This window comes from Heloderma suspectum, chromosome Z, assembly GCF_057233095.1.
Source record: "Heloderma suspectum isolate Gila_16-S chromosome Z, 16-S_ref, whole genome shotgun sequence".
Classification (NCBI taxonomy): domain Eukaryota; kingdom Metazoa; phylum Chordata; class Lepidosauria; order Squamata; family Helodermatidae; genus Heloderma; species Heloderma suspectum.
Genome location: NC_139476.1, coordinates 15,050,630 through 15,076,063, shown reverse-complemented (window position 1 = coordinate 15,076,063; position 25,434 = coordinate 15,050,630). Strand labels below are relative to the sequence as shown.

The window sequence follows — 25,434 nt, the reverse complement described above, 5'->3', positions numbered from 1 at the left end:
GAAAAGCCAGGAGGAAGAGGAGGAGAGTGGGGGCTGTGACCTAAGAGATGCTAGACTGCGGCACAGAGCAAAGGGGGGAACGTCAGGGGCGGAGCTCAGACGGTCAACCTGGTTAGCGATGTAGGGAAGCCTCACTGGCAGGGTGGGACATCCCTCCCTAAGCGAGTCTAGCCAGCAAGCCTCACTTCAAAAGGTAGGCAACGTCGGTGTTCCCATTTGAATCCCCCGGAGGCACTCCTTTGTAGCCTGAGAGTCTTCGAGGATTTGCATCTGTAATTAACCTGTTGATAATGAATTAAAGGGCTGAGTTTAAAAATTAAATGAATTAAAAGCCTCTGTATTTGTGTGTGTGTGAGTGCATCAGGAAAGAGGGGGCCAGAGGGAAACGTGACATTCTATGACTTTTAAGCTGATTTAACTTTTCAAAAACTGCCTGGCCAAGGCCACTGCAGCCTTTTACCTCCATATTGTGTGTAGGATTGGGAACACCCCTGCAGTGTTAATATTCCAGACTGGATTTGGGGCTGAAGCTTGCTTGGATTTCCAGTCACCTGGGCCCCCGGAAACTAGCAGTCCTTGAGCTTGCAACAAAGCCCGGTCTCCTTTGATGGCACCCTTCAGGTCCTGATCCAGTGATCAGGTGCCCGCCAAAGCTTCACGCTCCTTCAGCTTGCCTGTGCTTTCAACTGCCCGTAACACCCCCCCCCCCGAATTATTCTTACTGTTTACACGTAAAACAAGATGTGGGATATAGCGGGATTACCATTTGGTTTCGTAGCTTCATGGGTTTCCCTCTGCTCCTTTCTAGATGCCCAGGGGACCGCTGAGGACTATGACGCCCATCACGTCACTGCCGGCCCCCAAAGTGACGCCGATTACGGGTAAGGCTGTGGTGTCTGATGGCCATCAGGACTGACAGGCAACGATCTTCGGAGAGCAGTGGCCGGCCACATGGCTCTGGTGCTGAGGTGACTTAAGAGCGTAACAAGAGCCGTGCTGGATCAGACCAACGGGCCATCTTGTCCAGCGTTCTGTTCCACAGCAGCCAACCAGCTGCCCCAAAGGGAAGCCCTCAAGTCAGATGCAGGTGCAATAGCATTCTTCTGCTTGTGGCTGCTTGTCACGAGTGTACCTCCAGTATCGGAGGCAGTGTACCTCTCAATACCAGTTACTGGGAAGCATGAGCAGAAATGCATTGTGGTGCTCCTGTCATACATGCAGGCCACATGTGGTGGGCCAATGTGTGAACGGACCCTTGGTCTGATCCAGCATGGCTCTTCGTATGTTCTTAGGTTAGGCTGAGGGTCTGTGACTGGCCCAAGGTCACCCAGTGAGCTTCCATGGCCGAGTGGGGACTCGAACCCGGATCTCCTGGCTCCCAGTCCAACACTCTCACCATTACACCATACTGGCTCTGTCTTTGTCCACCTCTCTCACGTCTCCCCTTGATGTTGCGACCTTTCCTGTTCCTCCCTTGCAGGTACAGCTCGGATTCCAAAATGGTGCATTTCATCAAGGCCAAGAGCATCGGGCTTCGGCTTGCTGGCGGCAACGATGTTGGAATCTTTGTGGCTGGCGTGCAGGAGGGCAGCCCTGCTGAGAGCCAAGGCATCCAGGAAGGCGATCAGATCCTTCAGGTAGGCCTGTCCCTGGCAGGTGGCCCGGCAAGCGCGGTGCGAGCTTTGTCACGTGCGGAACAGAAATGGGGTAAATAGCAACGCAACCGCTATTTATTCTTTGGGATCGGGCAAAAGGTTGGCCTCACCTAACATCCACTTTCCAAGACAGAACAGCCAGATGGCTTCGGGAACCTCCCAAGCAGGGCTTCCAGCGCTGGTATTTAGAGTTGCAAGACCTCTGAATGTGGAACATTGGTAGAATGGCTCGATGTCTCCTCCTGATGTCGTTGGATTCCCAACTCCCACCAGCTCTGGACAGTGCGCCAAGGATGATGGGAGCTGTATTTATTTACAATGGAATATTTATTTATTTATTTAGCTGTATTTATTTGCAATGGAACCAATTACCTGGGGAGGTGGTGGGCTCTCCCACACTGGAGGCCTTCAAGACGAGGCTGGACAGCCATTTGTCAGGGATGCTCTGACTTGGATTCCTGCATTGAGCAGGGGGTTGGACTCGATGGCCTTGTAGGCCCCTTCCAACCCTACTATTCTATGATTCTATGATTCTATGATTTATTTATTTATTCATTTATTTATTTAAAGCATTTGTATCCTGCTCTGTATCATTAAGCTCTCAGGGCAATGTACATATACAATCAATTTCAACAGCATAAAACAATAAATGATTTAAATAGCTAAAAACTTATTAAATCATTCAGCTAGCTAATACTTATTTATTTATCTCATTTCTATACCGCCCAATAGCTGAAGCACTCTGGGTGGTTCACAAAAATTAAAACCGCAAAACAGCATAAGACAGTATAAAAGATGAAAGCTTAAAATCACAATATAATAGTAGAACCAGAATGAAACCTAGCAGCAATGCAGCGATTTAAATAACAGATTTAAAACACCAGAGCTAAAAGACTAGGAAGCTAAAATGCTAAAATACTGGGCAAATAAAGAGGTCTTCACCTGGTGCTGGAAGGTACAACGTAGGTGCCAGGTGAACCTCTCTAGGTTCCAATTTAATACCTATTTAAAATCTCGAACAATAAAACCGTTAAAGCAGTGTGCAAACTCAGGGGATCCAATCACCCTAAAAGGCTTTGGTAAAAAAGCCATGTTTTAACTTGGCACCAAAATGAATTCCTTTAAGTTCAGTTCCTTTAAGACGGGTGTTATGTGATCTTTACGTGATGTCCCAGTCAACGGTCTAGCTGCTGCATTTTGCATGAGCTGCAGCTTCCAGTTCGTCTTCAGGGGCAGCCCTGCTGTATGTCTCCTGTAGGCAGGTGAAAGGAGGGCCTGTTTCCCAAAGCAATTCCTAAAGCAGGGGGACAGAACCTGAATTGGGTGCAGGGCTGGGCAACCCCCCAGGCAGCCCTCTGCAGCTCATGTGACATCAGGTGGGCATGGTGTGCGAGGGCGGCAGACGCCCCACGGGCCGGTTGCAGAAATTCCTTAGGCCAGATCAGGCCTATGGGCTGGAGGTTCTGCACCCCTGTGTTAAAGGGAAGGACCATCTGGAGCTAGCAGGGAGGTTGTTGATCCCGCTTGCCCAAATGTACTCTATTAGCTTTCAAATAGACAACAGGCCACACTATGTACCTGCCCGAGGCTTGAGTTTGGCCTTAGAAGCCCCGTTCGTTGGGCTGCTTTCAATATCTCCACCACAGGACCTTTTGGGTGGTGGGCCCATATCTCTGGATCTCCCTCACAAGGATAATATGTTTCTCCCTTTCACAGCTGCCTGTTGAATGGGCCTCGAAAACCTGTTTTTATTCCAAGCTGCTGTTCATTGAATTTTCAGAACGTGTTCATGTTTCTCTGTTAGCACTGGTTTTTAAATGGATGCTCCTTAATTTTTCTCATCAGCTGTATAAATTTAATTCTAAATTATTGTGGTGGGGGCTTTTTACATTGCTTGAGCTGCCGTTTGTATTTCATCGGAATCATTTTTAATTGCTTTTGCGGAAGCTGCCTTGAGAGGGCTTTGCCCTAAAACAGGGTTGGGGGAACCTCCGGCCCACTAGACGTTGGACTCCCTATTCCCATCACCCCAGCCAGTGGTCAAGGATTATGAGAGGTGAACCCTTCCAGATGTTCTTGGAATACAAGTTCCCCAGCCGTGTCCTAGAACTCTTTTTAAAAAAAAAATAAAAAAAAAATTGGGGAAACTTAGTAGCAGTTGCTGCATCTTGGCTGTTTTTCCCCTCTCCTCACCTCCTGTTAGGTGAACGAGAGAGTCTTCCATAACCTGACCCGTGAGGAGGCTGTGCAGTACCTCCTGGAGCTGATGCCAGGGGAAGAGGTGGCACTACGCGTCCAAAATAAGCAGGACCGTAAGTAACCTGCCCGTCAGACATCCCTGGTCCCCGTTTGCAATGGCCTACAAAACAGCACAGATTATCTCACAGAATAAACTCTCAGGGCAAGGCTGGGAAGGCTTTACAGGCCTTCCTGAAGGCCAGCGAGGCTGAACACTAAAGGAATATGACCGGATGTCAGGAGAAGTGTAGAACTCCGACTAAAAATCGGAGTTTGCAAATCACTACCGACTAAAAATAACAGCACAGGCCAGATTATCTCACAGAATAAACCCTCGGGCTGCAGCTGGGAAGGCTTTACAACCCTTTCTGAATGCCAGCAAGGCCGAGCAGTAGAGGAATATGACCGGAGGGTCGGGAGAACCCTGGTGCTCGGATCACCACCGGGGGTCGGGAGGACTCTGGCACTTAGGGTTCCTGGGATTCAGAAGCCAATGTCCACATGTTTCCCTCCCTCTCTGCTCCCCAGTGTACAGGAAGATGATCAAGTCCAATGTAGGTGACTCGTTCTACATCCGGACCCATTTTGATTTTGAGAAGGATGCGCCTTCCGGCTTGAGCTTCACCCGTGGTGAGGTCTTCCATGTGGTGGACACGATGTACCGGGGCAAGATGGGCAGCTGGCTCGCCATGAGGATGGGCAAGGACCTTCAGGAAATGGATAAGGGTATAATTCCAAACAGGAGCAGGTGAGGGTGTGTGTGTGTGTGTGTGTGTGTGTGTGTGTCTGAGTGCCTAGAATTCTGCAAACCTCTCCTTTTGTGGAAAGGTGCAATCTTGTTTTCTGTACTTGATTCAGCAGCCATAAGACTGGGGGAGTTGTAGTCCAACACATCTGGGGGACACCAGGTCTGGGAAGGCCAATATATATTATAATAGTATTATAATATGGAAATATAATCTAGAACCTGTCTGTCTGTCCGTCCTTCAGCACCAACATGGTGAAACCTAGACACCTGAAACTTGGTATGCATACTGAGGGGACATCAGGGATGTCCACCTCAGGCTTTTTAGGTTTTAAAACACAGTAATTAAAATTAATTCATGGAAATGTGTCCATGTGTTGGAAGCCTACAGTATCATCTTCAGTCACTAGTGGGCAGACTTCCCTAACCAGGGCATAGCTTTGCACTGTATGCCATTTGAAGCCAGCGAGGAGTTGTATGGCTGATCCACTCTCACCCTTGCTATGGGGCTGCCCCTCCCCAGGGGTATGGAGTGGACAGACCCCTCCGAGGGGCTATAAAGGTACACCACAGCAGTGCCCGGGCCCAGGGGTGCAAGCAGGCATGGCTTCACTCAAACAGGTCAGGCACAACGTCTCCGACTCTGACAGCTGTGAAACTTCGCTTGAAACTGAATAGAACTAAGGCAGATAAAATCCAACCTATGTTTTATGTAGAGTAGACCCATTGAAAAGAAAGGGGCTTGCATGAGTCATGATTAATTTAAGTCTCATTAAGTTCAATGGGACTACTCTAAGTAGGATGGATGTTGGATTTCCCCCGGAGCTATTCTAACCTGTGCAAAGCTGGGTCTGTTTGCTATTATATTTATGTTATATTGTAATATATTATATTAAATTGGGATTGGGGGTCCATGTGCAGCATACTATACAAAACATGATTAAGGATAGATCAAACATATCATAACCCTATTATAAATTTATAGAATATCTATAATATGCAACTTATATAATTTATAATTTGTATTTATTTATACACACACACACACACACACACACATATATATATATATATAAAATATGATGACGATAGTAACAAGCCTATTACAAGTTTTCGATCTCAGGTTACGAGAGCAATGGATTAATATTGTTGCTTGCCGGACACATTTCATCTGGCCCCACACGCACTAACTCCTTGCTTTGTACCAACAGGGCAGAGCAAATTGCCAGCCTGGAATCGGTGCTCAAAGCCACATCGGGCTCCTCTGGGGCCCGGGCCGAGTTCTGGAAACTGCGGGGCTTGCGTGGGGCCAAGAAGACCCTGCGGAAAAGCCGGGAAGACCTGTCGTCCCTCACCAAACAAGGCCGCTACCCGCCCTACGAGAGGGTCGTGCTCAAAGAAGGTGGGAGACCCTTCCGGGAAGTCCGGCAGGGTGGTGGTGGTTTTGTGTCTGGGATTATGCCTTTATTAACATTTCTAGATCGCCTTCTGTGTTAAAAAGCTGCCAAGGCAGTGTGCAGCCATTTAAAACAATAAAACCGTGACGCAGTGAAAAAAACGGGAACATGAAAAACCATCAAGCATGAAAACTCTGTCATTTGAAAGGCTTGTTTAAAAGAGATGCGTCTTTGTACCCTTTCCAAAAGCCAAGACACTGTGGGCCAATCCTAGTCTTTAAGGGAGCACAATTCTTCGTTTTATGGGTTTTATTGCTGTAAGCCACCTTGGGAGGGCTTCTGCCCTGAAAGATGGCCAAGAAATATTTTAAATAAAAATTAAAATAATTTCAGGGGGTGACATAGGAGAAAACCCTTTCATGCGTGTCTTCAAAAGGGCTTTCCTGCAGATCTTAATACCCAGGCAGGTTCCTAATGAGACAGGCAGCCCCTTAGATCAGGGGTGGAAAGAAGGTATTTTTTTATTTAATTTAATTTAATTTTATTTATTCACCTTCTATACTGCCCCATAGCCAAAGCTGTCTGTTCACAAAAATCAAAACCTTAAAATACATGATAGAAACTTTTAAAAGCGCAAAGCAAACTGAAACCAATAAAAGGCGGATCTCCAGATGTTTTGGACTTCAACTCCCAGAAGCCCCTGCTGTTATGGCAAATGATCAGGTATGCTGGGAGTTGAAGTCCAAAACTTCTGGAGCTCTACGTTCTGCCTGGCTCTGCCTGAGGTGGACAGATCCTAAGCTGTCTGGGGCTTTAAAACCAACATAGCAGGAATATAAGAACATAAGAGGAGTTGTGCTGGATCAGACACAGTAAAACTTTAAAAACATATATTTTAATGTGCTTTATCATTGGTTTTATTGTGTGTGTTTGTATTATGTGCAGCACCATGAGAGCTTTCGCTATAGGGCAAGTCATAAGTATCAGCAATAATAATAATAAAAATAATAAATTAATAATAATAATAATAATCCAGTATTCTGCTTCTGCAGTGGCTGACCAGATACCCACAACACAGGACACAAAGGCAAACATCTCCTCTGGTGTTTGTCCCCTAAAATGTATTTATTTATGATATATTCAGAAATCCACAACCAAAAAGGCTCTGAAAGTGCTTACAAATTCCCACTAAAAGGATACAGTTTTCTTTCACCCGCAGGCTTGCAATCAAAAAAGACACGTCACACAAGGAAAAAGAAATGGAGAGGGAAAAGGAGGGGGGAATGGCTTTCACCATGGCCCCATTTTCCTCTCTCATTTTCCTCGGCATGTCTTGCTGGAGACGACGGAGTCTCTGACGCAGATAGACTGCAACTGAAAGGGGGGGTTTCATTCTGCCCTTGTGACTAGCAGCTGTCAGCAGACTTGTCCTCCAGCAACTTGTCTAGCACTCTTTTAAAGGCTCCCTCTGTTGCCCTGTCTTTGAGGCCATGAACACTGCAAATTATAACTATGTCTTTATGGGCAGAGGGACTTTTTGTATTGCCAGATGAAAGAACTGGAAGCTTATGTGTATAGTGGGGCTTTGTTGTTGTTGTTGTTGTTCAGTCGTTCAGTCGTGCCCGACTCTTTGTGACTCCACGGACCATAGCACGCCAGGCCTTCCTGTCCTGCGCTCTCTCCCGCAGCGTGCTCAAGTCCATATTCATTGCATCGGTGATGCTATCTAGCCATCTCATCCTCTGCCATCCCCTTCTCCTTTTGCCTTCAATCTTTCCCAGCATCAGGGTCTTTTCCAGGGAGTTTTCTCTTCGCATTAGGTGGCCAAAATATTTCAGCTTCAGCTTCAGGATCTGTCCTTCCAATGAGCAGTCAGGGTTGATTTCCTTTAGGATGGACTGATTTGACCTCTTTGCAGTCCAGGGGACTCGTAAGAGTCTTTCCCAGCACCACAGTTCGAAAGCATCAATTCTTCAGCGCTCATCCTTCCTTATAGTCCAGCTCTCACAGCCATACATTACTACTGGGAAAACCATAGCTTTGATTAGACGGACCTTTGTCAGCAAGGTGATGTCTCTGCTTCTTACTATGCTGTCTCGGTTTGCCATAGCTTTCGTCCCAAGGAGCAAGCGTCTTTTAATTTCATGGCTACAGTCACCGTCTGCGATGATCTTGGAGCCCAAGGAAGTAAAATCTGTCACTGCTTCCATTTCTTCCCCTTCTATGGTCCATGGGGCCAGATGCCATGATCTTAGTTTTTTTAATGTTGAGTTTCAGACCAGCTTTTGCACTCTCCTCTTTCACCCTCAACAAGAGGCTCTTGAGATCCTCTTCGCTTTCTGCCATTAGGGTGGTATTGTATGCGTATCTGAGGCTGTTGATAATTCTCCCGGCAATCTTAATTCCGACCAGTGATTCATCCAACCCGGCATTTCTCATGATGTTCTCTGCATATAAGTTAAATAAGCAGGGTGACAATATGCAGCCTTGTCGTACTCCTTTCCCAATTTGGAACCAATCGGTTGTTCCATGTCTGGTTCTTACTGTTGCTTCTTGGCCCTTGTACAGGTTTCTCAGGAGACAGATAAGGTGGTCTGGTACTACCATTTCTTTAAGAATTTGCCACAGTTTGTTGTGATCCACACAATCAAAGGCTTTAGCGTAATCAATGAAGCAGAAATAGACGTTTTTCTGGAATTCTCTTGCTTTCTCCATGATCCAGCGAATGTTGGCGATTTGATCTCTAGTTCCTCTGCCTCTTCGAAACCCAGCTTGTACTTCCAGTAGTTCTCGGTTCACATACTGCTGAAGCCTAGCTTGTAGGATTTTGAGCATAACCTTGCTGGCATGTGAAATGAGGGCAATTGTACGGTAGTTTGAGCACTCTTTGGCATTGCCCTTCTTTGAAATTGGAATGTAAACTGACCTTTTCCAGTCTTGTGGCCACCGTTGAGTGTTCCAAATTTGTTGGCATATTGAGTGCAGCACTTTAACAGCATCATCCTTTAGGATTTTAAAAAGCTCAGCTGGAATATTGTCATCTTCGCTAGCTTTGTTGTTAGTAATGCTTCCTAAGGTGCACTTGACTTCACTCTCTAGGATGTCCGGCTCAAGTTCAGTGACCGCACTATCATGGCTATCTGGGACATTGAGATCTTTCCTGTATAGTTCTTCTGTGTATTCTTTCCACCTCTTCTTAATCTCATCTGCTTCTGTTAGGTCCCTGCCTTCTTTGTCCTTTATCATGCCCGTCTTTGCACAAAACATTCCCTTGAGATCTCCGATTTTCTTGAAGAGATCTCTAGTCTTTCCCATTCTGTTGTTTTCCTTGATTTCTTTGCATTGTTCATTTAAGAAGGCCTTCTTGTCTCTCCTTGCTATTCTCTGGAACTCTGCATTCAGTTGGGTATATCTTCCCCTTTCTCCCTTGCTTTTCACTTCCCTTCTTTCCTCAGTTACTTGTAAAGCCTCATCAGACAGCCACTTTGCTTTTTTGCATTTCTTTTTCTTTGGGATGGATTGAGTTGCTGCCTCCTGAACAGTGTTACGGACCTCTGTCCATAGTTCCTCAGGCACTCTGTCTATCAGGTCTAATCCCCTAAATCTATTCCTCACCTCCACTGTATATTCATCAGGGATATGATTTAGGTCATACCTGAATGGTTTAGTGGTTTTCCCTATGTTCTTCAATTTAAGCCGAAATTTTGCAACAAGAAGCTCCTGATCTGAGCCACAGTCAGCTTCAGGTCTTGTTTTTACTGACTGTATGGAGCTTCTCCATTTTTGGCTGCAAAGGACATAATCCATCTGATTTCGATATTGACCATCTGGTGATGTCCATGTGTAGAGTTGCCTCTTGTGCTGTTGGAAAAGCGTGTTTGCTTTGATCAGCGTGTTCTCTTGGCAAAACTCTATGAGCCTTTGTCCTGCTTGATTTTGTACACCAAGGCCATGCTTGCCTGTTATCCCGGTTATTTCTTGACTTCCTGCTTTAGCATTCCAGTCCCCTATGATGAAGAGGACATCTTTTTTTGGTGTTAGTTCTAGAAGGTGTTGTAGGTCTTCATAGAACCGATCAACTTCAGCTTCTTCGGCCTCAGTGGTTGGGGCATAGACTTGAATGTTGAATGGTTTGCCTTGGATTCGTACTGAGATCATTCTATCATTTTTGGGATTGTATCCCATTACTGCTTTTCCTACCCTTTTGTTGACTATGAGTGCTACTCCATTTCTTCTAAGGGATTCTTGCCCACAGTAGTAGATATGATGGTCACCTGAATTAAATTCGCCCATTCTTTCCCATTTTAGTTCGCTGATTCCCAGGATGTCGATGTTCAATCTTGCCATCTCATGTTTGACCACATCCAACTTTGTTGTTGTTGTTCAGTCATTCAGTCGTGTCCGACTCTTCGTGACCCCATGGACCATAGCACGCCAGGCCTTCCTGTCCTGCGCTCTCTCCCGGAAGTGCTCAAGAAGTTCATATTCATTGCATCGGTGATGCTATCCAGCCATCCCATCCTCTGCTGCCCCCTTCTCCTTTTGCCTTCAGTCTTTCCCAGCATCAGGGTCTTTTCCAGGGAGTTTTCTCTTCGCATTAGGTGGCCAAAATATTTGAGCTTCAGCTTCAGGATCTGTCCTTCCAGTGAGCAGTCAGGGTTGATTTCCTTTAGGATGGACTGATTTGACCTCCTTGCAGTCCAATGGACTCGTAAGAGTCTTCTCCAGCACCACAGTTCGAAAGCATCAATTCTTCGGCGCTCATCCTTCCTTATAGTCCAGCTCTCACAGCCATACGTTGCTACTGGGAAAACCATAGCTTTGATTATGCGGAACTTTGTTGGCAAGGTGATGTCTCTGCTTCTTACTATGCTGTCTAGGTTTGCCATAGCTTTCGTCCCAAGGAGCAAGCGTCTTTTAATTTCATGGCTACAGTCACCGTCTGCAGTGATCTTGGAGTCCAAGAAAGTAAAATCTGTCACTGCTTCCATTTCTTCCCCTTCCATATGCCAGGAAGTGATGGGGCCAATGCAATGATCTTCGTTTTTTTAATGTTGAGTTTCAAACCGGCTTTTGCACTCTCCTCTTTCACCCTCCGCAAGAGGCTCTTTAGATCCTCTTTGCTTTCTGCCATTAGGGTGGTATCATCTGCGTATCTGAGGTTGTTGATAATTCTCCCGGCAATCTTAATTCCGACCTGTGATTCATCCAACCCGCCGTCATTGATCTGACATTCCAGGTTCCTAAACAATATTGTTCTTTACAGCATCGGATTTTCTTTTCACCACCAGACACATCCACAGCTTAGTGTCCTTTTGGCTTTGGCCCAGCCACTTCACTCTTTCTGGCGCTACTTGGAAATGCCCTCTGCTCTTCCCCAGTAGTATATTGGACACCTTCCGACCTGAGGGGCTCATCTTCCGGCGTCATCTCTTTTAGCCTTGTGATACGTTCCATGGGGTTTTCTTGGCAAGAATACTGGAGTGGGTTGCCATTTCCTTCTCCAGTGGACCACATTTTGTCAGAACTCTCTGCCATGACCTGTCCGTCTTGGGTGGCCCTGCACGGCATAGCTTATGGCTTCACTGAGTTACGCAAGCCCCTTCGCCACAACAAGGCAGTGATCCATGAAGGGGATAGTGGGGCTTAGGGAGATGGATAAATGTATACCTGGGGTTTTCAGGCTGTCCCACCCTGCATATGGTGGGGGGAAGAGTCTGAAAACCCCGGGTATGCTCTACACACATGTGGACTATGGTCTGAAAACCTCGGGTATGCTCTACGCACATGTGGACTAGAAACTTTTATTTTGCATTTTATATTGTTTGAAGCTGTACTCTGTGATTTTAATTTTTGTGAACTCCCAGAGAGCTTTGGCTATTTGGTGGTGTAGAAATGGAAATAAATATATAAATAAATTTGTGGGGGGAGCCTGATGTTTTCAGTCCCCCCCTCGTGACACCCCCCCCCCGTCTCTCTTCTGTCCCCTGCAGCAACCTTTAAGCGGCCTGTGGTGATCCTCGGACCAATTGCTGATATTGCCATGCAGAAACTGAGCACTGAGATGCCAGATCAGTTTGCGATTGCCGGTGAGTCTTCCCTCGATCCTAGAGCAGTGTTATGGTTAGAACAGGGGTGTTGAAACTCATGCCCATGGGCCAAATATGGCCTGCAGAGATAGCCACACTCTCTTCTCTGGCCACGCCCCCTTTCGCCCAGCCACCAATCGTTTGGTGGTTTCATGGCTTTTGTGTAGTTTTCTCCCTGCTCTAAAAGGTTGAAATGGCTCTCCTAAGGCTTTGTTACTGGGAGTAAGACTTTTAAGCTACAATATCCCATCCCTATTGCCTTTACGATGTTCGATGCCTGTGGTTTACAGACCTGGGTAGACCCAGGTTCAAATCCTCCCCTCGCCCACTGGGAGGCGCTGCAGTTGCCGCTCTCCCATTTTGGTCCTACCCTACCTCGCAGGGCTGTAGTGAGGACAAAAGAGAACCTTTTTGGAGGGAAGGCGGAATGTAAAGTTAATGAAGCGTGTGCAAAAGAGCAACTGCAACAAAATCTCACTGGCGGAAGCCTGCTTTCCCCAAACTATTTCCCAAGACAATTGCAGAAGTTTTGGTGTGTTGAAAGGGCCCTTTTTCTCTCACCCTTTCTCTTTTTAAGAGAGTGTCACCAGAGAAGGAGGATCGGCAAAAGTCATCAAGCTGGACTCAGTGTGGCAAATTGCAAAGCAGGTAGAAGCGTTTTTATTCAGTGGCGATTGTGGGGTGTAGAAGCGGGAAATTTCTAGAGAAATATGGAGCCTGAGGCTGGAATTCTGGGTGTTCTTACCTGGCTGTAAACTCCGTTGAACTCCATGGGGCTTACCCCTGAGTAAACATGAAGGCGCAGGAGACCATATCTGATGATATGGGGTATAAGGCTGGTAAAGCTCCAAAGCAGACCCCAAAAGGAGAGAAAAAATCTTGGGATGTCAAGGTTTTATTTTTAAGAACACTTTCCACAAATAAAATCTTTGTATCCTGAGATGTTTTCTCTCCTTTCTGGGCGTATCTAATGACAGACTTCTCCAACTTGGTGCCCCCTGATGGGACTACAACTCCCATCGTGCTCAGCCAGCATGGCCATGGGACAAGAAGCAAATGTATTTTCTGCTGCCCTCGAGCCACCTTCCCCAATCTGCCACCCTCCAGGTGTCTTTTGCACTACAACATCCAGCATTCCCGATTGTTGGCCATGCTGACGGAGGCTGATGGGAGTCGAAGTCTAAGCCATCTGGCAGGCACCGGGTTGCTGTAGAGGGTAGGGCCTGAACCGACATGTTCAAATGAGAAGGAAGGGAATTTGGACTCAATCTGAGGAGGAATATCCTGACGTGACAAGTTGTTTGCCTCAGCAGGTGCTGATCTCGCCTCCTTTAGAAGTTTTGGAAGCAGAGGCTGGGTGGGATGCTGTAGGAGCCGATTTCCTGCATGGTCAGGGGTTGGACTGGATGACCTCCGAGGTCCCTTCCGATTCTGTGATTCTATCAGTTGCAATGGGAGACTAACCAAACACAGCAGGGGTCTCCAACATGGCACCTGTGGGGACCTCCAACGGCCCCTGCAAAGCTCTCCCTGCCCCATTCAAAACAATTGTTTTAAGAAAAACCTTAGAAAATGTTAAGGCAGTCTTCTTTCTCTCCCTTTCTAGCCTCTAGCCTTGCTCTTTCTCTCCCCTATCCCCCCTTGCATTGCTGTTTCTCCCCCTCCCAGCCTCTAGCCTCACTATTTCTCTTGCCCCCCCCCCAGCTCTCTTTTGACTGGCAAGGCACCCAACAGCAGCCGTTATGTGACTAGCCACATCCTCCGTGGGAGCCATTTTGTGGTGGTGCCCACAGCAGTTTCTCAAATTCCCAAATGGGCCCATGGGTCCAGAAAAGGCTGGGGACCCCTGAAATATGGTATCTGAAGGCGATAGTTGTCAGGGACTTTCTGTAAAGTGCAGCATAATTCCACCCCCTGCCCTGCAAAAATAATGATTCATTCCCGTCCCCTTCCAGGCGAGCTCTGTAGGGTAGCATCCCAGCTTGGTGTACAGGAGATCGGGGTTCGCTTCCCTGGTGGAGAGCTCTTGCTGCTTCCTGGAGGGCCCATAGTTCAGTGGTAGAGCTCCTGTTTTGCTGATTTATTTCATTTATTTATTTAAAACGTTTGTATCCCACCCGATGTCATTAAGATCTCAGGGCGGTGTACAGATACAATCTATTTAAACAGTATAAAATTTGCTTGCAGAAGACCCCAGGTTCAATCCCCGACATCTCCTGTTAGACGAACTGGGCGATGGAAAACACTCTTGTCTGCCAGATTCCCATCATCCACAGCCAGGAAGCTCAGGGATTATGGGGGCTGTAGTCCAAAACATCTGGTGAAGTTTGGATGTACTGTTACCTGTTTTTCCCCATGCAGGGCAAATGGAACATTGGAGGGAGAGGGCATATTATATTACTGGGATGAATATGTCTTCAGGTAGGGGGACTGTAGTTCAGTGGTTAGAGCCTCTGTTTTGCATGTGGAAGGTCCCAGTTTCAATCCCCGGCTTTTTCCGTGGCCGTCCCCAACCCTGAGTTCAAATAATCAGGCAGGATTATCTTTGCCAAGCTCCCTGCTCCAAAATAATTTGGACCACATCTCCCATGAGGCCCAGACCTCCTCGCCGGTGGGCAGAGACAATTGCAGTTGCAACTTGATCCCCCTGTTGTAAGTTGTTGTTGTTGTTACTATTAATTTATTACATTTCTATACTGCCCCATAGCCAAAGCTCTCTGGGCATTTTACAAAGAAAACAAACATTAAAAATACAGTTTACAGAGATTAAAAACCATTTTCATAAAACACACACAATAAAAACAGACAATATACACAAGAGAACATATATCTCAAACGACTTCAAACAAGCTTGTGAGGGTTTGGGTTAAGCCTCAGGTTAGGGGTTGAGGAAACTCGGCTCTCCAGACAGAAACTGGGGCCTTGGTAGAGTGTAGCTTGGCCGGAAAGACTGAGTGGCGCAGGAGACCAGGAGACAGCTTGTCTCCAGTTTTGGACAGGACCGGGTGGATTGGAGGTATGTTTCAGTTCACTTATTTATTTATTACATTTCTGTGCCACCCCATAGCCAAAGCTCTCTGAGTGGTTTACAAAGATTAAAAACATTAAAAATACAGTCTACAGAGATTAAAAGCCACGTACATTAAAACACACACACACATAAACAGACAATAGACGGAAGAGAACCTATATCTAGAATGGCTTCAAACGAGCAAACTCGAGCAAACAACCCTCACCATAAGACAATCCAGGATCGATTAAAACATATCATGCGCTGCCAAATGTTGCAAGTTGAAACCTCTGGAAGGCAGCTAATGGGAACAGCCCTGCTTTTCCAGAGACCCCGGAGTGGGCAGCCCTGGCCTAGAGGAACCAATTGCCTTCCCTGCTTCCCCTCGACAGGAGAAGCACGCATTGCTGGATATCACGCCGGCAGCGGTGGAGCGGCTGAACTACGTGCAGTATTTCCCAATCGTGGTTTTCTGCGAACCAGACAGCCGGCAGGGCATCAAGGCCATGCGGCAGTGGCTGGCACCAGAGTCCAAGAAGAGCTCGCGCCGCCTCTATGCCCAGGCCAACAAAATGCGCAAGTCCTGCAGCCACCTCTTCACGGCCACCGTCAGCTTGGCCGGCGGCTCCAACAGCTGGTACCAGAACATCAAGGACATCATCCGGATGCAGCAGGGCCGGCCCATCTGGATGACGGAAGAGCAGGTGGGTGCTTTGGTACTTGGGCTGAGATTTGAAGCCCACTCGCCTTTCGGAGAGACGCCACTCAAAGTATGGATGCATCATTTTTCCGGCCCTATGGGGAACCCCAGGCCCCTGAAGGCTACACTGGTTCCACGTCGTCCTGCCAGTGAGTTGAGCTGGTGTCGTGCGGGGGCTAAGAGGCAGAGCTGCGGATGGGGAAGTCCTCCCTTCAAATCTCGCCTTGACCATGAACTTGCTTTGGGTGGCATTTGGCAAGACAGTCTCTCGGCCTCTCTCCCTTTCAACATGTTGGTGTGGTTAATCTATGTTTTATTTTAATTTAGTAAGTAGGTCTTTAATCCGCCCAGTCACCAGCGTTCTGGGGGGGGGGGGGGGTTGCAACCATTAAAAACTACAATAAAAACCGTTTAGAATATAAGCTATGATACGTTTAAAAGGATAAAATAGAACACCAGACAAACCAGTCCAGGAATGGATAAAACCTCCATAAAAAATTAGAACTGTGGGTTCTAATTAGTATCCAACAGTGTCATTCTGCAAACTCAAATACCACCAGCAGAGCTCTGCTGAATCTTTCCATTGTGCAAGCAGTTGCCCATTATGCTGTGCACAACTGCATGCACAAGCATAATGCACAATCACTTGCACAAATGCACTTGCACAAATGTAGTGCTAGTTGGATTCTTCTCTTGTGTGTAGTTCAGAACCTAGTTTCCACTAATGCAATGTCATTTGTGCTAGTGGATTGTCACAGCTGGATGCTGCCCCAGGTCTCTAAAATGCCTGAGAGAAAAGAGAGATCTTTGCCTGCCGCTGAAAACGTAGCAAAGTAGGAGCTAGGTGAACCTCTTTGGGGAGTTTATTCCAGAAGCAGGCTGCTACCGCTGAGAAAACTCTCTCTTGTAACCACCTGCTTAGGTTACTTTGGTGAGGGCATACAATAATACTGACCCACCTTTCAGGGCTTTTGTAAGGATTCCAGGTAGATAATGTCTGTGAAGTGCTTATTAGCTTCAGAGCTCCTCCTCCAGGCGAACCCACTACCTGAAGTGAGTGGGCTGAGACCAAAGTGAGGGACTTCTCAGTGGTGGCTCCTTGCCACTGGAATTCTCCCCCAGGGCCCACTTGTAGAACTCCCGTCTCCTGGGAGATGCATATGGAAGCCACTCTGTTACCTTTTTGGCACCAGGTGAAGACTTTCAAAAACGTATTATCTCGGAAGCTAAGCAGGGTCAGCCCTGGTTAGTACTTGGATGGGGAACTGCCTGGGAATCAGGCTTCCTGCACTGAGCAGGGGGTTGGACTTGATGGTCTTGTAGGCCCCTTCCAACCCTATGATTCTATGATTCTCCAGGTGTTTTTTTTTTGGAGTTTGAACGTTTGTTTTTAATGGCTGCTTTTTCATTTGTGACGCTGTCATGCGGGTCGGTTTTCTTATTTTAACATTTCAGTGTGCGGCCCTGCAGTCTGCTCTTAATTCTGCTGTTGGTGACTTTTTAAAGTTGTCAAAATTGTTTTGAGAGTTTTCAAATTGTTTTGCTGGTGTGGTGGTGGTGGTGTTTTTTAGAAATTGTAAGCTTTTACAGGTGCAATTAGACAGAAATAAGTCCTTTAGCTCCCAGCATTCCCCAGCCAGAATGTGGGATGCTGGGAGTTGCAGGACTTATTTCTGGATTGCACACTAAATTGTTTTAAGTTTTAATTGTACGTCACCTAGGGTGCCCTGTGTAGGCTAAAAAGCGACTCCTAAATGTATAAATAAATAAAATAAATATAAATAAAAATCCCACCTTGGGAACCTTTTGTTCCAAAGAAATCAAGTCTTCTGCTCTGTACTGGACTTGCAAAAGGTCTTACCTGTCGCTTCTCTGCCCTTTAATATTTGTCTGTCTTCTGTTCTGTAAACTTAAATTGCCTCGCCTCACAACCCGCAATTTCTCCTCAGGTGGAGGCCTCAGCAGAGGAAGGCCTGGATATGCTAAACCAGAATTCGGCCGCCATCCCTGGCTACCTGACATGTGACAGCCGAGCCAACAGCGACTACGAGGAGACCGATGTGGAGGGCGAGCCGTACACGGATCAAGAGCTCGAGGAGACTTGTCGGGAGACAGCCTTGGCCCGCTCTTCGGAACCAGCCGAGCAAAACCCGGAGCAGGACCTGAGCGAGCGTGTGGCAGCTGCTTTGGCCTACCCCGTTGACCTGGTAAGGACAGGCAGTGTTTGCCCAAGTATGAAATGCTTCCCCAATTTCCGCCTCATCCTTGCCCAGGGAGCCCTGCTAATTTTCCATATATCGTTCCAATCTTCGTCTGTGTGTTGATGAAGCGAGTGCAGTTTTTAGGTTTGGACGGCATTAGAGGCAGAGGCCTTTTTATTTTTCTCCTGATTTTCAATTCGGATTCCAAACCCCTTGAGACGCAAACAGGCACGCACATTTTGCGAAAATGTCCACGCATTCCCGATGTTGTGCTCGGGTTCGGAAAACGTGTACTTTTCAAATGGCTTGTATCAGCTCCTGAGGAAGGAAGCCTTCCGAAACGCGTCAAGCACAATACGTTTTGTTTTCTTGAGCGTCGGAGCTCATCTCCGGCTCCTTCACTGGCACTCGTGTTGCTTTTCCCCTCTTCACTTCTCTTTGGTTGACACACGGACCAAGACTGGAATGATCTGTGGAAGATTTAAAATGTGGACTTTAAAAAATGCACACTTTCCAAAATGCCTGCTTCAAAAAAATCGCATTTTCACACATTGGCCGATGGAGGGAAAGTGCGTCCTTTTGAAAAATGCGCACAGAAAAGCGCACTTTCGCCATCTGAATAAACTGATAAAAGCAGCTTGCAAATGGGAATGGCGCCGAGCTGAGCTTTGAAGAGAAGTTTGGAGAATTTCAGTGCGCTCAAGTATCCCTGTGTCTCTCATCTGTCGTGTGATGTGGATGGTGCTTTTTTGTTGTTGTTAAAGACTGCTACGTGAGTCAGTGTCAAGACTGCTGCGCTTACCTGCTGGTCTGTTTCTCTCTCTCGCAGCACGATGGTGACCAGCAAGCTGAAGGACAGTGGAGGGAAGTTTACGACATCAGGTAGCGCCCGCCAAACTCCCGTCTGAGCTGAGAGTGGGGAGCATGGGGTGGAGCGGGCAGAGAGATTTCCTGGGAGCCGCGATCACAGTGAGGGTGTCAGGTCAGTCTCAGGTGTGCGGCAGGGATGGTCGCCCTTTGCTGCAGGCACGTTCTGGTACCGAGTCAAAAGATCTTCCTTGCTTGCCCGGCTTCCCAGGGCTGAACGGTGTGGGAAGGAGACATTTGGCTTCCTAGCTTTATCCCTGCCACAATCCCTGCGAATCTGCAGTGGCCCAAGATCTTTCAGATGAGTGTTTACTGCTCCATCATAGCGCAGGGCTGTTGAATCTCGGGTCCAGCACAGCCAAACCCAGACCACCCAGGGGCTAATTTGGTCCACCTGGGTTCCCAGTTGGGGCTTCAGGGTTCCACAAGTGGGCACACTCCCTCAGCCTGGCACTATCCTGTTTCCCCCAAAGACCAGAGGTGGCTGCAGCAAAGGCCCTGTCAGCAGTGCTATGTTGTGGGCCTGCTGGGCTCTGGCACCAGCCTGCCTGCGATCATTTGGTGGTTTCACAGCTGTCATGCAGCATTTTCCTATTCTAAAAGGTTGAAACGTCTCTGCTCGCGCTTAGTTTTTGGCAGCAAGAGTTTCAAGCTACCATCGGCTGGTATTTATGGTAGTTTGCCTCCTCTTTTTCCCTGTGGCCCCACCCACCACTGGAATGTGCCTAGGGATGGGTAGGCACCCCCCGTCCGGGTTCTCCGGGTGACCACCCAGCCCCTGCTCCCACCCACATGCACCCAGACCTGTGTTCAAGCTCCCTGCTGCTCACCAAGCCGCCCACACTCACCTAGGTGGCCCCACCGAGCTCTGCGATAGCCATTGTTTGAAAAATAAAATGGCAATCGTGAAAATGCGCGTGTTTACCCCTGCGCGAATATGCGCATCTGCGAAAAGGCACATATTTGCGCATTTGTAAATATGCACATGCTCACAGATGCGCACGTTCGCACACACAGGTGGATATGCATATTTTTGCAGATGTGCATATTTGCACATATACAAATATGCTCATTTTTGCAGATGTACATGTTTGTGTGTGCGAATATGTGCATTTTGCACATGTGCCTATCTGCACATGCGTGAATATGCACATTTGTGAAAATGTGCATGTTCGTGCGCATGCAGATGTGAGCATTTTCATGATCGCCATTTTATTTTTCAAAAAATGGTGATCACGGAGCTCGACGGGGCAGCCCGGGTATGGGTGGCTCGGTGAGCATGGGCAGGGCCTCAGTGAGTGCAGCTCGGGGATGCTGGTGTGTGTGGGGGGGTGTTTCCGCTTGAGTCCTTGATGAAATTGGGCATCTGCACCGTCCCTAAATATAACCCCCCCAAGAGCTGCTCTGAAGTTCAGTTCAGCCCTTAGGCCAAAAGAGATTCAACACCCCTGACATAATTCAGCATTGCCGATGATTGCACAGATGGCTAGGCCTCTTTGTCAATGCATGCCGTGCACCTTGTTCGTGGCACATCAACAGCTTGACGTGGGGAATCCACCTGTCATTCCCTCTCTTTCCGGTCCTTGTGCAGCCAAAACGGCACCAACCACGCACAAGAGAGAGGAATCAGTAGGTTTGAGGGAGACCCAAGGTTTGCAGAAATACCCAAAATCTCCCCCGCACACACATACCTCAAATATCTCAGTGAGGACTTGAGCGTGTTCAGTAGTCACAGAATACTGACTGTCGTGCAGGGAGGAATGGAAAACCATGAGGGAGGTGGAATGTAATGGAGTATGGTGCAGGAGGGTATGGCTGGCTGGTTCCCACAACAGGAGAATGCCACGCTCCAAAATTTTTTTTATTGCAGGCCCTGTTTGTTCTCCCCCCGTTTCTAAAAAAAAAATCTCCATGCCTGTCTGTTAAGAGGCAAGACTTCCTCGCCACCTGATCCAATTTTATTAGTGGGTTTTGGTGCCCGGTGTTCCCATTCTGTTCGACAAAATTCCTTTCCGCGCACATCTGGATACATGCCAACTTTGGACGTAGTTTGGTCCTAGCGGTTGCTGCACCTCACTATGCCCCGCTATACTCTCAAAAGGCTGTTCCGTCTCTCTTTCTCTTTAACCCTAACCTACCTTGCTGGGTTGTTTTAATGATAAAACAGGACGCTTTTTTTTAAAGCCTTGTAAACCAGCCTGCCTCAAGCTCGGGTCGTCCACATGTGTCAGACTACAACTCCCAGCATGCTGGCTGGGGATGCTAGACATTGTAGTCTAACACATCTAGAGGCGCACCAGGTCAGGGAAGGCTCTTTATACAGCCCCCTAAGCTCCTGGAAGTATGGCAGGATACCAGTGTATAAATTAATCGAGGCCCAGCAATACTTGGGTTGTGTGTATGTTTTTACATTCCTGTTTGCAGGCTCTAAATGTGTTTTTATCAGCTTGCTGTTGGTTGACTCCCTGTAACCTCCCTGCCCGTTTCGTAACCCTTGCTTTGGCTTAAGTATTTATTTTGGTTATTATATTTTATACTGCCCGATAGCTGAAGCTCTGATTGTGTGCAGCATTTTTTTTTTTTAATTATTAAGTATTTCGATGATACATCATTAAGTACTTGAAATCTCGCACGGTAAGGAGCGGGGTACAAATTACACCCAGTAGTTGGGTGACAATAAAATCTCTAAAGGCGCAATACTATGCTGGTTCAGCCAGAAAACTGGCTGGTGCATGCTGGGAGTTGGAGGCTTTTTTTTGCTGTCTGGCTGGTGCATGCTGGGAGTTGGAGGCCTTTTTTGTTGTCTGGCTGGGGCATGCTGGGAGTTGTAGGCCTTCTTTTTGCTGTCTGGGGTGTGCTGTGAATTGTAGGCTTTGTTTTGCCATCTGCCTGGACATGCTGGGAGCTGGAGGCCTCTTTATGCCATCTGCCTGGGGCATGCTGGAAGTTGGAGGCCCTTTTTGTTGTCTGGCTGGGGCATGCTGGGAGTTGGAGACCTTTTTTGCTGCCTGGCTGGGGCATGCTGGGAATTGGAGGCCTTTTTGCCATCTGGCTAGGGCATGCTGGGAGTTGTAGGCCTTCTTTTTGCTGTCTGGGGTGTGCTGTGAATTGTAGGCTTTGTTTTGCCATCTGCCTGGACATGCTGGGAGCTGGAGGCCTCTTTATGCCATCTGCCTGGGGCATGCTGGGAGCTGGAGGCCTCTTTTTGCCGTCTGCCTGGGGCATCCTGGGAGCTGGAGGCTTCTTTTTCCTGTCTGCCTGGGGCATCCTGGGAACTGGAGCACAGTTTTTTTTGCTGTACAAGCTGTTGGGTCGCATTTTAAGAGAAAGGCAGCCAAGAAATTGAATTAATACTAATAACGCGAAGGCCAATTGTAGAATAGGGACAAAACCACGCAAAGTCCAGGAAACCACCAGTCGATCAGAGTTGGGCGGAAAGGGCTGCGGCCATCTCGCTAGCTCACCTTGCACTAAAAAAAGTGTGGTGCCACAAGGGAGCATTTGTAAGCATCCCTAAACCAACCCCCTTTGCTCAGTTTACCACCCCGGCTTTCTCTTCGGCAGGGAATACGAACATGACGCCCTCCGGAAGAAGTTCACCCAGGCTCGGGCCTATGAATCGGAGTCGGACCAGGACTACGGTTATGACTGGGGGCCTGCCACAGATCTGTAAAAACCAAAACAAACCACCCACCCTGCTGTGTGGCCTCTTGCAGCCCTGTTGGGCAGAGATGCAGGTTCCCCAGGGGAAAATAAAAACTTCAAAGACTGTTCTGTCTGCTGCAGAGGGGAGGAAAAAAATATGGCGGGGCGAGTGGGAAGGTCTGCCTTTTTACCATTCGGAAACTCTCGATGTCTGACTGTGCCTTTCGATGCCCCTGTTAAGGGCACTTCCCCCCCGCCCCTCCATTTTTTGTCATCCCAGAGCAGCCAAAAAGAACAATTCCCGATCCCACAATAGTCAGGTCTCCGGTGGGCCCTCTCCGCAGTCCGTCTGGTACGGGACACTAGCCTCAAGCTGGGGTTACAGTACTGCTGGGCTCCTTCCACACCTCCGATGAGACCCGCAACGTCCACCTCGCTGTTGTCCGGGACGCGGGATGCCGCTTGGGCAAAACATCCTGCAACCCCCTGCCACGTTGCTCTAGACCTGTGCCCCTGACCATATGCGTCAGATGTCCTGGTGTCCTATGGATGTGTCCTACAGCCAAGAAATGATGGGACTTGTAGTCCAACACATCTGGCAAGCACGGTGTTGGGAGAGGCTGGTATGGGTAGTCCCAAGAAGTACATAACTGGGCCTCAGACATCTCGTTGCTCATCATCTTTTTTTTTTTTTGCGGGGCGGGGGGACTATTTTGGTTTGTATGCCACGCTGTGTGTTACCCTTGGCCGTGGGACATCCCCCCCCCTTAACCTCCCTTCCAACTTCACTTCACAACAGGCTCGCGTGGTGTTCCCACGCCTCAGTCCTCGACGTGCTCAAATCACCCTCCTCCTTTCTCGGGCTCCTTCTCCAGGACCCCTTTTAAAGTTTGCAATTGGAGAATGTGCGTTCGTGAAGAAAACCATGCCAGCGACCTGCATCTTTTGAACAAAGGCGCATTGACCATGCAGATTCATTTTATAATCTCCACTCCCCCAGGCAGTTTGGGCTGGTTTTATAAAAACAACTCCTCCATTCTGTGGTTTCTAGCACACATGCAGGCAGCCTTGGTCCAGGTAACACTTTTTGGGTGCAGGCGTACCTCCCCTATTCATGCTGGGTAAAGGTTACCACTCTCTCATGCGCTTCCCATGTACCTTTGTAATAAAGACATTCTTTTCAGCTAAGCTGCATGCTCTTCCTTTCAGGCGGCAATGGGGAGAGGAAGTTAAGAGGTTACAGGTATGAGGCAAGTTCAAGTACTTGAAAGGTTGTCACGGAGAAGAAGGCCAGGATCTCTTCTCCATCATCCCAGAGTGCAGGACATGGAATAATGGGCTGAAGTTGCAGGAAGCCAGATTCCGGCTGAAAATCAGGAAAAACCTCCTGACTGTCAGAGCAATACGACAATAGAACCAATGACCTAGGGAGGCGGTGGGCTCTCCCACACCGGAGGCCTTCAAGACGAGGCTGGACAGCCACCTGTCAGCGATGCTCTGACTTGGATTCCTGCATTGAGCAAGGGGTTGGACTCGATGGCCTTGTAAGCCCCTTCCAACCCTACTATTCTATGATTCTATGATTCCAAGTTCAACTCTCAACAACCTGGGGGCCAGTTTTTATTGTCTGGGTGTTAATAAGAATTAGCGCTGGGCCAAAAATTTCTCCCATATCTTTTTCAACTGTTCTCATTCAATTTGATAGAAGTTGCTGCCAAAAATAAATTAAATGGTGAAGAAATTTTGGAGAAATTCTCATGGGTGGGGGTTGGGTTTCTTGGGCTTACTTTGCTGAAGAGGAGTGAGCACAAGTGCCCTGTCTTTCATTGTACGATCATCTCTCTGGCCGCCTGCAGCCTCCTCAGCTTCCCACACTTCAACTAAAGCCCAGTTTAAGGCACCATGAGGTAATTCCTCCCATGGTGCTTTCTCAGATCAGAATGTGTGGGCAGCCTGGGCGGCTACCTGTGATTAGGTAAACTCCAAAACGCCACAAAAATAAGTTATAAAACATCCTGAATGAGGCAGAACAGAGGAAGCCTCTTTCACGGGGGGAGAAAACTCCCCAGAAATTGGAGGACAGATATTGGCAGAGCACTAACTCCACCTCATGCCTGGAGCTTGACCGAACATTGTCCACCACCTGCATTATGGTGGATGCAAACTGGGGGCCAGCCTGCCAAGACAGTCAGTGCTGTTGCTGCATGAAAAATCCCCAAACTCCTTACCAAAAAATGTAAGAAGCTGTGCTACAAGCCCTGCCAAAGGGGAGCCTTACCTGGGGGAAATGGTTGAGAATTTTTCCTCCCCCGGGAGAAACTCGGTGAAATGGTCTCCCAAATTTCTCTGCCCACAAGTAAGGTGGAGAATTTCAAGAGGCCATTTACGCAAAGCTCGATTAAGAATGCTTGATGTTTACAGTGGCTCGGAGCCGCTGGGAACACCCTCACAACGAACTTGCAAGGTAGGCTCATGGTGCTGCCTACCTATATTCCAGAGGGGAAGTCAAAGTCTTGCCTAAAGCCACTGAGAATTTGTGACAGCAGACAGGTTGCGGAGTTCCTGATCTGTAGCTCTGACTCCTACCTGCTGTACCTTCTCGTGCCCAAAGCGAGGTAGTGAAACATTTTTAAAACTGTTATTTTTGTGGCTTTTGTCTGTCACCAGGAAAGAATTTGATCCCAGATAACATCGATGAGTGACTCTCTGCGACACGCCCCTTTTGCAGTGTGAGCAACCTTATTCTGTGGCCATGGGTTAATCAGGTCTCAAAGGTTACAGCCCCCTTTCAACTCTTCCTGTGCAGCCTTGAGAGCTAGAAACCTGCCTTTAAAATCAAGACTGGCACAGTGGGATGGGCGTGTTTCTGTTGAGATTGAGATCTTTT

At 47.9% G+C, this 25,434-nt stretch overlaps 1 protein-coding gene and 1 non-coding gene across 9 annotated transcripts in view; one reads left to right on the top strand and one right to left on the bottom strand.

The window, feature by feature from the left end:
* Nucleotides 1–23,734, top strand: part of TJP3 (tight junction protein 3) — a 57,174-nt gene extending 33,440 nt beyond the window's left edge. For all 8 annotated transcript variants that reach the window (XM_084825874.1, XM_084825878.1, XM_084825877.1 and 5 more), the window contains 11 exons: nt 809–881; nt 1,481–1,637; nt 3,859–3,967; nt 4,422–4,641; nt 5,850–6,040; nt 12,029–12,124; nt 12,702–12,772; nt 15,527–15,838; nt 17,784–18,041; nt 18,865–18,917; nt 22,467–23,734. In XM_084825874.1, the coding sequence (XP_084682000.1) occupies nt 809–881; nt 1,481–1,637; nt 3,859–3,967; nt 4,422–4,641; nt 5,850–6,040; nt 12,029–12,124; nt 12,702–12,772; nt 15,527–15,838; nt 17,784–18,041; nt 18,865–18,917; nt 22,467–22,575 (1,649 nt within the window). In that variant the 3' untranslated portion in view covers nt 22,576–23,734. The remainder of the gene's footprint in view (nt 1–808; nt 882–1,480; nt 1,638–3,858; nt 3,968–4,421; nt 4,642–5,849; nt 6,041–12,028; nt 12,125–12,701; nt 12,773–15,526; nt 15,839–17,783; nt 18,042–18,864; nt 18,918–22,466) is intronic.
* LOC146333743 (U6 spliceosomal RNA) lies at nt 18,063–18,170 on the bottom strand. The gene has a single exon (XR_014786520.1). It is a non-coding gene; the product is annotated as a U6 spliceosomal RNA (small nuclear RNA).
* Nucleotides 23,735–25,434: the final 1,700 nt, after the last annotated feature.